The sequence below is a fragment of the Eretmochelys imbricata genome, chromosome 1 (assembly GCF_965152235.1).
Source record: "Eretmochelys imbricata isolate rEreImb1 chromosome 1, rEreImb1.hap1, whole genome shotgun sequence".
Taxonomy (NCBI): Eukaryota; Metazoa; Chordata; order Testudines; family Cheloniidae; genus Eretmochelys; species Eretmochelys imbricata.
The window spans coordinates 113,726,975-113,743,431 of NC_135572.1; the positions used below are offsets into that span (position 1 = coordinate 113,726,975).

Genomic DNA, 16,457 nt, shown 5'->3' on the forward strand with positions numbered 1-16,457 from the left:
ACATCTCATTTTACATGTATGTGTGTGTTTGAATTTCAGCTACTGTTTTAGGATATTATACACACAAACATATGTATGTTTAGGTTCAGTTGGGTTTTCATATATTTTATTAGAAGAAAGGGTTCAGTAGTTTAATGACATAGGTACCCGACATATTCACTGGTCTAGAAGAGAATTATTATACTGGATTCTATTGCTCTTATACCCTACCTAATCAACCTACTGTTCTTCCACCTAGTATTTATACACTCAAGATACTCTTGCACTTAAAATGTTCCATTTGATGTCTTTGGTTATTGTACTGAAGAATGTGATTGGACCGTTTTTATGGTTAAACACAGTTCATCTGAACGATGATTGACTCAGTTGTTCCAATGTATGGGAGTGTGCCTTCCTAAAGCCTTTAATTTAAGGGAGCAGGCTTTCTCTAGCAGATAGATTCATATAGCTGTAATAAATATTTGCAATGATTCATATAGCTGTAATAAATATTCTGGAAGCTAAAAAAAGGACTATGTAAAGAAAGGTGACCTGGCCTTTCACTGTTCAGCAGAAGGTTTGAGATTGAGATAACTGTATTCAAAGAGCTACTGCTATGAGAACTACTCTTTCAAATAAAAAACAAAATCAAAACCACAAGTGATTTGCAAAATGCCTGAGTGTGATTAAGATGAACTGGCCGCTTACATATTGAGGGGGAGCTGGACCTTTGTCTGTGTCCCCTGATCTCCAATTATTGCACTTGTTCTGGGTCCAGCCACTGTAGCTGTTCCAATTGAGGAGGAGTCCTGAAAACATAAAAATAAGATACACAAGAAGTGAAATACATCATTTCCTAAAATAGAGGGTAAATACATCCTTTGTGAGTTTCCAAGCAAAGCCTATTTCTCAGATTTGCCACCTTACTGATATTGTATGACAGCATGGTCTTTTAGCCTCAGAAATTCCAAGAATACTTTTCAGGCATAAAGGACAGTAGCTTGTTAACAGCATTTCCACAGGCATGTCAGAATAGTTCAGCTGTAACTTGCATATGAACCTTAAAACATTTAGAAAGCAAATCCACTTGGCTAGTTTATAAAACCAGTTCAATATTTATGCCCCCTGTAATGGTGTCTAATTTGATAAGAACATTTTTCTGCTAGCTCATTTTCTTTTCCTTAACACTTTGGTTAATTTTCATATATATTTCGAAAAACAGATAATTTTTCACACACTGATGTGATCTTATTTGAATATTGCTTTTTATGGTCATGAACCTTTATCTCCTTAAAGAATGGAGACAGATGGCAGTGCAAGTGAAAACAGGAGCATCAGTGTGGCTGAGTATATATAGAACTGGGCTAAGATTCAAGAGACCTTGGTTCTATTTCCTTGCTCTGTCACTAGCCTGCTGGGTGACCCTAGGCAAGTCAGCTATGTGCCTCAGTTTCCCCATCTGTAAAATGGGGATAATGATACTGGCCTCCTGCAACAGAGTGCTCTGAACCAGCACTATGGTTACTGCAAGTCAAATTAGTTTTCCCAGAGAAGGGCCTGACTGAGGGAAGCTGGAGCTAATTACTAGATAAGTATGAGCTGGGGGAGCCAAGGAGCTAGTTAACCCATTAACTGGAAGAGTTGAAAGGTGCCCAGGAAGGAAGTGCAAGAAAAAGGAATGAGAGAGCATGGGAGAGGCTAACAAGGCAAGGATAAAGGGAGTTCTCTTTTCTCTGGCAAAATGTTTGCATATCACTGTAAACAGAGTTGCTGCACAGGACTGTGAAGGGGTGGTAGATGAGATAACACAAACAATGTTGGTGTTTACAAACCAGAGGTGTTAGAGCCAATTGTAGGAGAAGACAGGAGCAGAGGGCTATGCTGTTACACATCCTTTGTTAAGTACTTTGAGATCTACTGATGAAAAGTGCTCTATAAGAAGTAGGTATTATTTTAACTGGAAAGTTCACTGCCCTAAAGTTGTAAGGAGGTAGATCAACTTTTGATGCTACAGTGTGTTCAAGATACCTCATGATGAACGGGGTCTTACAAAAGCTCCCTCAAAGTACTGCAGGATGTACCCTTCAATGGACTTGGCATCTGCATAAATATAGTAACTACATTTTTAACTTCATTAAAGGCCTGACCCGGAGAGTTGCTGAGTGCCCACAATGCTAATTGTAGCCAAAAGCTGTGGTCCCTCGGCACCTCTCAGGATCAAAAAAGCATCACCAAACTAAATTCAGGCAACTCTAAGGTCCAAAGAACCAAATATTGAAGCATTAACATCTGTGAAATACACCATATGGATTGAAGTTATTTGAAACCATGGGTGCATATCTGTGGGAAGAATTTGGCTGTGTACTTTTAGAGGCTGCCAATATATGGAGGTTACTTACTGGTTCTTCGAGATGTGCTGTCCCTCTTTGTATTCCACACATGGGTACACATATGCAGCAGGCGCCATGTGTCTGTTGGCGTGCACATGCACCATAAATCAACTTGTGCCCCTGACCAAGGGTATGAGAGTCAGTACGGGTTGAAACCTCTCTGATTCCTTCTCTTACCGCAATCCCACAGGATCCAAAGCAGAGGGGAAGGAGGACAGGTATAGTAGAATAAGACCACACATTTCAAAGAATTTAGTTATAGTAAGTAACCTCCATTTCTTCTTTGAGTGACATTGGCAAGCAGTGCTCAGATTGGAGGTGGGTGTGAGGAAGTTGGTAACAAAGATATCTATGACACTGCAGAGCCCACTACTACATCAATAGCCAACTAAACCATAGTGTGTCAGGAATGTGTGGATAGAACTCCAGGTGTCTGCCTTGCACATGTTCTGCAGCAGAACATCATATAGGGATGCCATGGAGGCAGCTTGTACTTACATGGAGTGAGCTGTGACTCCACCATGCCCAGGGGAGAGATTTTTGCTACTTATAGTACACAAGGATGCATCCCAAGAGCCACTTAGAAATCCTCTGGGAGGACATGGCTTGACCGTGAGATCTCTCTCTCTCTCACTCTATCGCTGTTGCAATAAAAAGTCTCGGTGATTTTCTAATGGGTTTGGTTCTTTGCAGGTAGAACACCAGGGCATGCCAAACATTGAGGGAGTGAAGTCTCTTGTCTTCAGTGGAAGTGTGGGGTTTCGGGAAAAATACAGCTAAGCATATACTTTGATTGATGTGGAGCTTAGAAACAATCTTGGGGAGGAACTTGAGGTGTAGTCGAAGATACACCTTTTCTTTGCGAAAACCTGTTTACAGAGGGTCTGCCATAATGGTTCCAAGCTTGCTGACCTTCCTGGCTGAAGCAATAGACACTAAGAACACCACCTTTATGGACAAGTAGGTCATGGAACTTGTTGCCATCGATTCAAAAGGTGGACCTGTGAGCATCAACAGGATGAGATTAAGGTCCCATTGAGATGTACGTTTGATCACTGGTGGGAGGAGCCTCGTAAGGCCTTTCATAAACTGTACAGTAGCTGGATGAGTAAAGTGGGCCATGAGGTAAAGTGAGCCCGGATTGTGGTGCTTGATTTCTCCTGCTCCTAGATTAAAAGGTTTGGGAATGGGCAGATCCTAACTGGGGGGTGTCAGGGGTCCTTCCCCACTCTGAATCTAGGGTACAGATGTGGGGACCTGCATGAAAGACCCCCTAAGCTTATTCTTACCAGCTTAGGTTAAAAACTTCCCACGGTACAAACTTTGCCTTGGCCTTGAACAGTATGCTGCCACCACCAAGCGTTTTAAACAAAGAACAGGGAAAGAGACCTCTTGGAGACGTCTTCCCCCAAAATATCCCTTCAAGCCCTACACCCCCTTTCCTGGGGAAGGCTTGATAATAATCCTCACCAATTTGTACAGGTGAACACAGACCCACACCCTTGGAACAATGAAAAATCATTCAGATTCTTAAAAGAATAATTTTAATTAAAGAAAAAGTAAAAGAATCACCTCTGTAAAATCAGGATGGAAAACACTTTACAGGGTATTCAGATTCAAAACACAGAGAATCCCCCTCTGGGCAAAACCTTAAAGTTACAGAAAACAGGAATAAACCTCCCTCTTAACACAGGGAAGATTCACATAAAACAAAAGATAAACTAATCCGCCCTGCCTGGCTTACCTATACTGGTTGCAATATTGGAGACTTGGATTAGGATGGGCTGGAGAAGATGGATTTCTGTCTGGCCTCTCTCAGTCCCAAGAGACTACAACCACGTAAACAAAGAGCACAAACAAAAGCCTCCCCCCCCCCCAAGATTTGAAAGTATCTTGTCCCCTTATTGGTGCTTTGGGTCAGGTGCCAGCCAGGTTAGCTGAGCTTCTTAACCCTTTACGGGTAACAGGATGTTGCCTCTGGCCAGGAGGGATTTTATAGCACTGTATACAGAAAGGTGGTTACCCTTCCCTTTATATTTATGACAGGGGGGACGGGAAGCAGAGGTGAAAGTGGGCTGGTACGGTGTAGCAGTAAGAAAGTAGCCACTGGTACACAGCTGACGTTAAAGTGTTGCCACGGCAGCGCTTTAAGGACTGTACTAGCAGGGCTGCTGATAGGGGCGTGGCAGGGAAAGGGGCAGCTGCCCAGGGGCCCGGCGATTTAAAAAGTAGGGCGTCGGCGGCTGGAGCCTCGGGCCCTTTGAATCGCCAATAGAGCCCCGGATGGCGCAGGCTGGGCAGCGCTAAAGGGCTGGCTGGGGCAGGCTGGCCCCCAGGCCTGCCCATAGGCATGGGAAAAGTAGGGGTGTGGGGGGTTCTGCAGCACCCCCAGGCTTTGCGATGAGCATGGCCCCGTGCCAGGGTCTGCAGGGGGCCCTGCTGCTGCCCGGGGTCCTGGCCATGGGGCTCTGCAGCCACCCCCAGCTGTGGTCCGAACCTGGGGCGGTGAGGGGCATGGACAGGAGCGGGGGGGGCGGTGCAGCTCAGCACACCCACCCTAAAAGTTGTTCTAGCACCACTGGCCCTGCCCCTTTCGGGGCCCAGAGTCAGGCCTCCTGCATCTTGCCCAGGGGTCCAGCAGCCCTGCATACCGGTAAGAGATTTAAGTTACTTTACTCCCCTGGTGGGAAGACATCCTTAGAAGTTCCATGAATGTCTGGGCCAGTAGCATGCTAAGAGAATGATTTAGACTTTGTTGCGACATATCTTCCCTATGATCTGTGGAAGCAGAGGAATGGAATGAAAGGCATATCTAAGGTCACTCATCCCAGACAGCAGAAGAGCATCACCCTGGGAGCTGTGACCCATGGCTCCTCTGGAACAATACAGGGGAAACTTTTTGTTTGGGACACAAAGTCTCAGTGGTGTATCCCATTGTGTAAATATTTCACTTAGGACCACATCATGGACCTCCAACTCGTGGTCAGCTAAAAAGCGTTTGCTTAGTCTGCGTACAAGGGAGTTGTGAACACCAGGAAGGTAAACAGCCTGTATCGCGATGTGGCTGCTGATGCACCAGTTTCAGAGTCTGATGGCCTCCAGGCAGAGGGGACAAGATCTCACTCCTCCCTGTTTGTTTATATAGACCACGGTGGTGATATTGTCCTTCATTATCTGCATGGAGCAAGCGAATGAACGGAAGGAAGGCCTTGAACACAAGGCAGGCCACCCTCAGTTCCAGGACGTTTATATGTAATCCGGCCTCTTGTGAGGTCCAAGTACCCTTATCAGTGTGCTTGTCCACATGAGCACCCCACTCCAAGAGGGGTGAGAGGGCTGAAGTGATCACCCACCATGATATCTCATCTGTGCTGCTACTACAGAGAGTATTTTTATAAATACTCTGCGTGCCATTACTAGCCAAAGGAGGAGGACTTGAAACTGGAAGTGTTCCTGGTCTACCATAAAACTCAGGAACTTCCTGTGTGATGGGTGGAGACACGCATCCTTCATGTCAAGAACTGTGAACCACATCCCTTACCGATGTCAACATAAAAATCCCAAATTTTAGCTTCTGAATAAAGATGTCAAGTTGCCGAAGGTCCAGGATAGGTCTCCATCTTTTTGGGGAATTAGAAATAGAGGGATTAGAAACACCTCCCCCCCCCCGCAAGATACTGAGACAGGTCACATTCTATTGCCCCTTGGTGTAAAAGGGATTCCACTTCCTATTGAAGATTCACCTTGTGAGACTGGTCCCCAAAGGGGGACTGGGACAGGAGTTTGTGTGGAGGGAAGGAGGAAAACTCTATGGAGTATCCATAATGGATAATCTCCAAAACCCAACCATCCATAGTGATCTTCCTCCAGTGGTGGGCAAAGAGTGTGAAATGGCCCCCAATGGTGAGGGGGGAAGAGGTGGGTGGCATCAGAGGTGATAGGGGGGTCTCCACCAGTATGTCAAAAATAGCCCTTGCCCAATGTTTGGGAGTGAGTAGAGGCTATGACAGTAGAGGGGTCAAGAAGCAAAGCTACTGAACCCTCTGAGGTTTGCACAAAGGCTTGGCTGGGCGCTGGTAATAAGGTGTATGAGGACGGGGTGGCTTCGGTCTGTAGGCCTGTCTCTGGTGTTTCTTCCTGAGGGCTGGAGTATAAATCCCCAGAGAATCCAGAGTCAATGTTGAGTCCTTTAAAGAATGGAGGGATTCATTCCTGGATGGTGTTCCGAACCTTCCTAGGAATCCTTGACGATTGCAGCCAAGAGTTCCTCCTCATGACTAAGCCAGTGGTCAGACTTATAGAAGCTGTGTCGGCTGCATCCACTGTGGCCTGGGGAGCTACTTTTGCCACTAGCTTTCTTCCCTCAATGAAAAGGGACTGAAACTGGGCTCTGTCCTCCATGGGAAGCTTGTCTATGAAATCTGCAAGCCTGGAATAGCTGTTAAAATCATATTTTGCTGAGAGCGGTTGGTAATTAGTGACACAAAATGGCAGAGATCTCTATGGAGATCATCTTCCTCCCCCTGAAGTCCAATTTCTTCAAGCCCTTATCTGATGGTCTAGCCCTTTGATAGTGTGACAGAGCCCATTCTGTAGCCACCTCTACCACCAGCGAGTCGGGGGGAGGGTTAGAGAACAAAAATTCAACTCCCTTAGCAAGAACAAAATAGTTCTTCTCGGCTCTTTTCGGTGCAGAGGCACAAGATGCTGGAGCATGTCACACCACTCTGGCTGGTTCTAGTATGGCCTCATTGATCAAGTGGGGCCTCCTTATTCGGTCTCCGAGGTGGCAAGATATCCAAGAGCCAGTGTTGAGGGTCCTGGATCTCCTCTAGTGGACTCTGGAGGTCATTGGCAACTCTTTGCAGTAGCTCCTGGTACTGCCAATGGTAATCTGGCAAAGATGGTGAGGAAGGAGTGTCCGCTTCATCTGGGGATGATGAGGAGACACCTGTTGGAATCGTTAGTCCCTGTGGATCAGGGTCCACCTCTTCCTCCTCGTACACCAATGGAGGAGGAAGACTGGTGAGAAGGTATGACTCTTGAGAAAAGCCTGGATGCCAGCCTTAAGGATCCCACAGACCCCAATAAGGCCAGAAAGAGGGACTGATCAGTTATGGGGGACCCTAAGGGAATCAGTACCAGCGGTCCCTGGGAGGGTTGTATTCAAAGGAATAGCGAGCGTGACTCTTTGACTGTGTGTCAGGGCCCAACTGTCTCTGCAGAAATACTGGAGCAGCTATCACCTTTGACTCATGTGGGCCTGAAAACTGCTCCTCTGGTAGCAGCAGGGCTGTTGATACCAGAATACACCTGCCATATGGCTAGAGGTGGGATGGTTCCTGGGATATCCTCCAGAGTATAACATCTCTCAGAAGACCCAGGCCAGAAAGAAGTGGAGACTGAGGATAAGGGAGGAATATATCCTCCGGTGTTATATAAATCTCCATACACCCTGGTGTCTGACTGGTTCCAGCAGTCATGTTTGATGCACTCGGTGCATCTATGGCAGCCAGATGGTCCTCAGATGAACAAGGAGGTACTTACAATGGGTCTGGATCAGCACTCACAGATGGAACCAGCCAACATCGGTCCTTACCCTTCGGTACTGAGGTGACCAACAGAACCGGCAGATCTTTCTTTTTACGTGCTTTGCCCTCCAACCTAGGGGTCTTCAGTGGAGCCAGTTCCTTAGGTTCCAAATGTGACATCTTACCCAACTTGGACAGGCTCAGGGAGGGAGCACGTCTCTTATGGACAGTCCTCGATGGTGATCTGTCCTTACGCCCATGAGAGTGTCCGCTACTCTCATGGGAAGCCGTGGATGATGAGTCCTTGTGCTAAGGCACTGGTGGCTCTGCTCCTAAGCATGTGCTTGGAGGGCATGTGCTCGTTAGTTGAGGCCAATGTATGGGGGAGGGGGCCATCCCTGGCCTGGATCGGAGAGGGGCCTCATAGTTTTCTCCTTCAGGTGCTTTCTCAGGCAAAGTTCCCAGGCTTCTCAAATTCTGGTTTGAAAGCAACAGATACTGAACTTTGCAGAGATATGAGCTTCACCCAGACAGTTGAGGTAGTGCTGATGTTTGTCGCTGATGGAGAAGAAGTGAGGGCAAGAGATGAAATTCTTGAATCCCAGGACTCTGGGCACAGTCTTGGGGAGAAAGAAAACATTCTATACTAACTATACTATGAACTTTAACTAACTGTTTAGCTAAGAAGTATAACTGTTCACAAACGTCTTTACACATTGTACAGTGAACTGAAGGAGGACACAATTCTGACTCAGGCCATGCAGCGGTAAGAAGGAACTGGAGAGGCATCGAACCACACTGCCTCTTGTACCCTTGGTTGGGAGCACAAGGAGATCTATGGCACATGCACAGGCCAACAGACACAGCTTTGAATAATTTCCAGACTCAGGTGCATGCGTACCTACGTGTGAAATACAGATAGGGACCATCACTCACAGAAGAATGTGTCCAATGGTAAGCAGTGAAGCCACTTACTCAAGCTACAGGAACTCAGACAAAGCAGTAGTACTAAGAATCTCCCCCTCCTAAGGTACTGTGGGATGTTTCAAATGCACGGTTTAGTCACACTATATATGTTGTGAAGCGTGACAGAAATTATAAATACTTCCTTCAGGCTCACATTCTAAGCTTAAAACTTCCATCAGCAATTTATGTGACCGCCATCATGGGGAAATGAGGTCAGTGTAGCAGCGCAGGAGCAGCTCACAAGACTGACAGTGGGAAGTCGGGGAGCTCAGCACCTTTGAAAACTAGGCCTCAGATATCTCATTTGAAACTGAGCATTATCCTCCAAGAAGGTACGAGCCACACAGGTATTCCAAAACAGTATGGGATTGGGCTGAGGAAAATTGGGAGGAAGGAAAAAACTGGACCTTGAAATAATTGGCTAGGCTTTGTCTCCCTTGAAATCCTTGGTAGTCTATACACTGGCAACAAATACATAAAAAATTAACCAAATTCTTATGTTTATCCGCTTCTATATTTAGTAAATAAACAAATTATATTATATGCAGAGGTGGGCATACATGTTTTCTGGTGACAGTTGTTGAGGGGCATTGCTGAAGGTAATGCAGCCAATTTAAAAAATCAGTGCTGTTAGCTAATTAATCTTTCCCCGAAAAACAGAGTGGGCTGCTGGGATACCAGAGAGACAGGTAAATGCTAGAACACTGGGACACTGCATGTGAACTAGTGCTCTAGCTTTTTAAAAAAGTTTTGAGATCTGTGTTCAGAGTTGAAGGTCACGAATGCAAATGGGTTTAGAATCTTATCAGAATCCCAATTTATTTACATCAAAAAGCCACAGCTCTGTCTGGCACGATTAATCATGACTGACAACCCCTGCTCAAGAGATGACAAGAGCTGTAATAACAGGTCTTAACTGAGGAGTCTTGGTAGAGTTGTGTAAAGCAGTGGTTCTCAACCTTTCCAGACTACTGTACCCCCGTTAGGAGTCTGATTTGTCTTGTGTACTCCCAAGTTTCACCTCACTTAAAAACTACTGGATTACAAAATCAGACATAAAAATACAAAAGTGTCACAGCACACTATTACTGAAAAACTGCTTACTGTCTCATTTTTGCCATATAATTATAAATCAATTGGAATGTAAATATTGTACTTACATTTCAGTGTGTAGTATATAGAACAGTATAAGCAAGTAATTGTCTTTATGAAATTTTAGTTTTTACTGATTTTGCTACAGCTTTTTATGTAGCCTGTTGCAGTGGCAGATTTAGAGTTAGTGGGGCCCTGCACGCAGCTTCATTTTCGGCGGACCCAGACAAGAAAAAGAACATTCTCTCTTATCTCCCCCTGCTTTTTTCATTCTTTTTTTCTTCATCCTCCTCCTATATTATAAGTAATAGGAAGTAAATGACAAATTGAGATACTTTGATTGGAGCAGGGGGTTGGGATGAAGGAGGGGGTGTGGGGGTCGGGCTCTGGGAGGGAGTTTGGGTGCAGGATGCAGGTTGCCCATCACTGATCTGCACAAATGGATATATATCTACAGTTTATGGAGAAACTGTAGGTCATGCATCATGATAACCACAGCCTGGTTTACATGACGCAGAGTTTGTGCAGTTCACAAATATTCTGCATAGATTTTCCAAAAATTCCAGATGTCTTTTAACAGATAATAAAATATTGATGTAATTTGGTAAGTGAGAAAAGTAGAAATGTTATTTGTACATATATGTTGATTCATCTTAAGGCATATATTACTGTTTAACTAAAAGCTTTCAAGGTCACTTGCACACTATAGAATGTTAGAGCAAGCACAAGTCTGTCTTGTGATGACAGGAGACTGTCTTGGTAGTTCTGGTGGTGTAGAGTTTTGTGAGTCTATTTCAGTATCTACCGGTCACTCGTCTGCCTATGTGCCTTCTGGGTACTGCTGATCAAGTCTCAGCAAAGTGTGTATATCATCCTCTGCATTCATGTTTTTGTCTGGCATATGCAGTAGATGAATGTATTTGCAGTTTCAGTAAAATATATGTCCATCTACTGCTGCATGATGTGAATGAGGATTTATCTTTACCTGTCCAACACCGGTAGCTTGCTTCCAAGTGCATGATTTGTTCTGAGGAAATAATTTGATCCTCTCAGGATCTCCCAGTTGTAGTTCTGAGTGGTCTTTATCTTCGCAGTTATAACAGGATTTGGCTTTTGCATGTGTGTCTTCTTTTTTGTTCATAACTCCTTCTACTCCTGGTTGTTGGGGCTATAGGCACCAAAGTATGCATGAGTCTTGACATCAAACATTGTACCAGGCTGCTGTGAATGACTTCTGGGAGGGGCTTCTCCATTTAAGAATGGCATTCCATATATTTTCTTTGCTTTTGCAGCTCTCTTTTAAAAAGTCTTAGCAATTTTAACTGCCGGTTCAGCTTTGCTCTTTGGCTGGCTGTGGTATGATAATGATGTCATGTGACTAAATTCCCATTTCTGGATAAATTGCCCAAACTCACTGCAAGTGAAATTGCGTCCATTGTCTGGAGCTATACAGTTTAGGATACCATGAAATGCTTCATTGCTTTGCCTATGATGGCTGCTGAGGTAGTGTCTCATAGACTCATAGATATTAAGGTCAGAAGGGACCATTATGATCATCTAGTCTGACCTCCTGCACAATGCAGGACACGGAATCTCACCCACCCACTCCTGCAATAAACCTCTCACCTATGTCTGAGTTATTGAAGTCCTCAAATCATGGTTTAAAGACTTCAAGGTACAGAAAATCCTCCAGCAAGTGCCCCAGGCTGTGGTATGATAATGATGTCATGTGACTAAATTCCCATTTCTGGATAAATTGCCCAAACTCACTGCAAGTGAAATTGCGTCCATTGTCTGGAGCTATACAGTTTAGGATACCATGAAATGCTTCATTGCTTTGCCTATGATGGCTGCTGAGGTAGTGTCTCATAGACTCATAGATATTAAGGTCAGAAGGGACCATTATGATCATCTAGTCTGACCTCCTGCACAATGCAGGACACGGAATCTCACCCACCCACTCCTGCAATAAACCTCTCACCTATGTCTGAGTTATTGAAGTCCTCAAATCATGGTTTAAAGACTTCAAGGTACAGAAAATCCTCCAGCAAGTGCCCCATGCTACAAAGGAAGGTGAAAACCCCCCAGGGTCTCTTCCAATCTGCCCTGGAGGAAAATTCCTTCCCGACCCCAAATATGGTGATCAGCTGAACCTTGAGCATGTGGGCAAGATTCACCAGCCAGATACCCAGGAAAGAATTCTCTGTAGTAACTCAGATTCCACCCCATCCCATTGGGCCTATTTACCATGAATAGTTAAAGATCAATTAATTGCCAAAATCATGTTATCCCATCATACCATCTCCTCCATAAACTTAACGAGTTTAATCTTGAAGCCAGATAGGTCTTTTGCCCCCACTGCTTCCCTTGGAAGGCTATTCCAAAACTTCACTCCTCTGATGGTTAGAAACCGTCATCTAATTTCAAGTCTAAACTTCCTGATGGCCAGTTTATATCTATTTGTTCTTGTGTCCACATTGGTACTGAGCTTATATAATTCCTCTCCCTCTCCGGCATTTATCCCTCTGATATATTTATAGAGAGCAATCATATCTCCCCTCAGCCTTCTTTTGGTTAGGCTAAACAAGCCAAGCTCCTTGAGTCTCCTTTCATAAGACAGGTTTTCCATTCCTCGGATCATCCTAGTAGCCCTTCTCTGTACCTATTCAAGTTTGAATTCATCCTTCTTCAACATGGGAGACCAGAACTGCAGACAGTATTCCAGATGAGGTCTCACCAGTGCCTTGTATAACGGTACTAACACCTCCTTATCTCTACTGGAAATAGCTCGCCTGATGCATCTGAAGACCGCATTAGCTTTTTTCACGGCCATATCACATAGTCATCCTGTGGTCAACCAATACTCCAAGGTCCTTCTCCTCCTCTGTTACTTCCAAGTGATGCGTCCCCACCTTATAACTAAAATTCTTGTTATTAATCCCTAAATGCATGACCTTACACTTCTCACTATTAAATTTCATCCTATTGCTATTACTCCAGTTTACAAGGTCATCCAGATCCTCCTGTATGATATCCGGTCCTTCTCTAAATTGGCAATATCTCCCAGCTTTGTATCATCCACAAACTTTATTAGCACACTCCCACTTTTTGTGCCTAGGTCAATAATAAAAAGATTGGTCCCAAAACCGATCCCTGAGGAACTCCACTAGTAACCTCCCTCCAGTCTGACAGTTCACCTTTCAGTATGACCCGCTGTAGTCTCCCTTTTAACCAATTCCTTATCCACCTTTCAATTTTCATATTGATCCCCATCTTTTCCAATTTAACTAATAATTCCCCATGTGGCACGGTATCAAACGCCTTACTGAAATCTAGGTAAATTAGATCCATTGCATTTCCTTTGTCTAAAATATCTGTTACTTTCTCAAAGAAGGAGATCAGATTGGTTTGGCACGATCTACCTTTTGTAAAACTATGTTGTATTTTATCCCATTTACCATTGATCTCAATGTCCTTAACTACTTTCTCCTTCAAATTTTTTTCCAAGACCTTGCATACTACAGATGTCAAACTAACAGGCCTGTAGTTACCCGCATCACCTTTTTTCCTTTCTTAAAAATAGGAACTATGTTAGCAATTCTCCACTCATATGGTACAACCCCTGAGTTTACAGATTCATTACAAAATTCTTGCTAATGGGCTTGCAATTTTATGTGCCAATTCCTTTAATATTCTTGGATGAAGATTATCTGAGCCCCCCGATTTAGTCCCATTAAGCTGTTCGAGTTTTGCTTCTACCTCAGAAATGGTAATATCTGCCTCCATATCCTCATTCCCATTTGGCATGCTACCACTATCCCTAAGATCTTCATTAGTCTTATTAAAGACTGAGGCAAAGTATTTGTTTAGATATTGGGCCATGCCTAGATTATCCTTAACCTCCACTCCATCCTCAGTGTTTAGCGGTCCCACTTCTTTCTTTCTTTCTTTCTTTCTTTGTTTTCTTCTTATTTATATGGCTATAGAACCTTTTACTATTGGTTTTAATTCTCTTTGCAAGGTCCAACTCTACTTGACTTTTAGCCTGTCTCACTTTATCCCTACATGTTCTGGCCTCAATAAGGTAGCTTTCTTTGCTGATCCCTCCCATCTTCCACTCCCTGTATGCTTTCTGCTTTTTCTTAATTACCTCTCTGAGATGCTTGCTCATCCAGCTTGGTCTACAACTCCTGCCTATGAATTTTTTCCCCTTTCTTGCGATGCAGGCTTCCGATAGCTTCTGCAGCTTTGACTTAAAGTAATCCCAGGCCTCCTCTGCCTTTAGATTCACAAATTCTTCAGTCCAATCCACTTCCCTATCTAATTTCCTTAATTTTTGAAAGTCAGCCCTTTTGAGATCAAAAACCCTAGTCGCAGATTTATTTTTGTTTATCCTTCCATTCAGTTTGAACTGAATTAGCTCATGATTGTCCCCTACAACCATTTCTTCTATGAGGTCCTCACTACTCACCAAAACCAAATCTAAAATGGCATCCCCTCTAGTCAGTTCAGCAACTACTTGATGAAGAAATCCATCAGCTATCGCATATAGGAAAATCTGAGCCCTATCATCTGCCAGTTCATCCAATTTCCAGAAGGCTGAATAGTAGTCTACAGTAATGAGATAGTTTCTATGGTTTGCTATGAAATGGCCCATTCCTACTTGGCTCCAAGGACTATTGGGAATGCTATTTATTTTCATTGTCTCTTTTTCCTGATTGGCCTGCATTTCCCCACATGTATCACAACTCCACATCAGGTCTCTGATAGTCTCTGATATCATGTTTGGCCAGTATGTGGCATCTTCGGCTTTCCAGAGACATGTTGCTATTCCAGAATGTTTCCAGTGACTCCATACATAATCACACGATAATGCCCCCTATTGGGAAGCTATTTATTGAAATAGTGGTAGTAGTGTTTTGATCTGGAGGCTGCTCCTAGAAATGGGACTGAGATCACTAACCCATACCAAAACTGATAAGCCGCTAAACAGCTTGAAGATGACTAGCACCCTATACAGTCTTTAAACTCGCAATCTAGAATTAAGGGACTTCCTTTCCTATAACCCATTCTCTGAGCCAAATAATGCCCCATGTTTGCTGTATTTAACAAAAAGCTGTGAAATAGCAAATAGCTATTTTCTTTTAAATGACAGCTGATTCTTCTGAAGTAATGTACAGCTGGCCAGCAGATTAGAAAGGAGACTGCACAACTGGGTGCTGAAGAACATCTTTGATGCTGCACACCTGTGGGTGGCTCATTGTGCTCTATTAGTAGCACCTCTGTGCTACTGTAGGTCTAAACCCTGAAAAATAGTAGGAAGACTGCAATGAGAAAGATACACACAGGCAGAGAGAGGCTGAGCAAAGGAATTCTCAGTCACAGCACATGGTTCAAGGCCTTCTCACCCATGTAGACATCTTGTGCTTGGTTAATCTGGGGAACTGGAGTAGAGGGACAGCTGACATTGCTGAGTTTGGCTCTTGGATTTCCATGTGGGCAGATCCAATGGCCCCAACATGCCCACCTTTCTTCTGCACCACACTGCAGTGTACAGACAGGGCTGGACTGGGACATAGGTACTATAGCCCGTGCCTAGGAGCTCTGACTCCTGGAGTTGTGGGATGATGTCACCATTTCACTTTTCATTAGAAAACAAAACACATTTCTAGCTCTTGTGGTTGCACAGAAAACCTTGAAAACATAAAGCAAGTGTAATCAATGCAGAGATACCTACCTGACGCTACAGACAGCCTGAAACAACAGTTTTGAGGCATGTGAATTGTCCCTTTCATATTCAAGGGCTATTAAATCTGAAAGCCACTGGTCTGGTCAATCCCCTGCTGACAACACTGCGAAGTGGAACGTATGTTGCCCTTCACAGCTACCCCTTCACAGCTATGCTCTGCTAGTGTCAGCAGGGGCACCCACACCAATCCCATTTCCTCAGCCTGCAACAAGTGCAAAAAAGGAGAAGTAGAGCCAGGGACAAGGAAGGGGGTTCCATGTGCAAGTGTGGCTGGGGTCTTGGATTGCCTTAATCCAATTCTGATGACAGAGGAATCCTCTATGGCAAGGAAATGAACAGTCCCACTGTCTGGCCCTCCAATGTGGCAGAAAAGAAGCATTCTTGGTGTCCTTTTTAGATGCCTAAATATGTAATGACATTGCAAATGGTTATAGCCTAATATGAAATTTGGAGGTTAAGATATTATAAATCCACATCTATCTGACAAAATGGAACATTCCAGATGATTGGTCATTCTTAGGGTCAGAATCTGCCATCAGGTATGAATAAGTGACGCTCACGAAAGTGAGTGGGAACTGTACATGTGTATCCGAAGGCTCATTCTATCTCTCTTTATCCATTGAATAGAAAGTAATATTTACAAAAGACCTACATCAGCGTCAAAGAAAGGGCATCTGAATATATATTTAATGACATTTATATTACAGTTCATAGCTTGGACTCCTGAGTAAATAATACACTAGAGACGTG

General features: G+C 44.1%; 1 protein-coding gene across 1 annotated transcript in view; it reads right to left on the minus strand.

The window, feature by feature from the left end:
* The window catches only part of SH3RF3 (SH3 domain containing ring finger 3), a 387,371-nt gene that overhangs the window by 55,375 nt on the left and 315,539 nt on the right, over nt 1–16,457 (minus strand). The window contains exon 5 of the mRNA XM_077807084.1: nt 688–788. Within this exon, the coding sequence (XP_077663210.1) occupies nt 688–788 (101 nt within the window). The remainder of the gene's footprint in view (nt 1–687; nt 789–16,457) is intronic.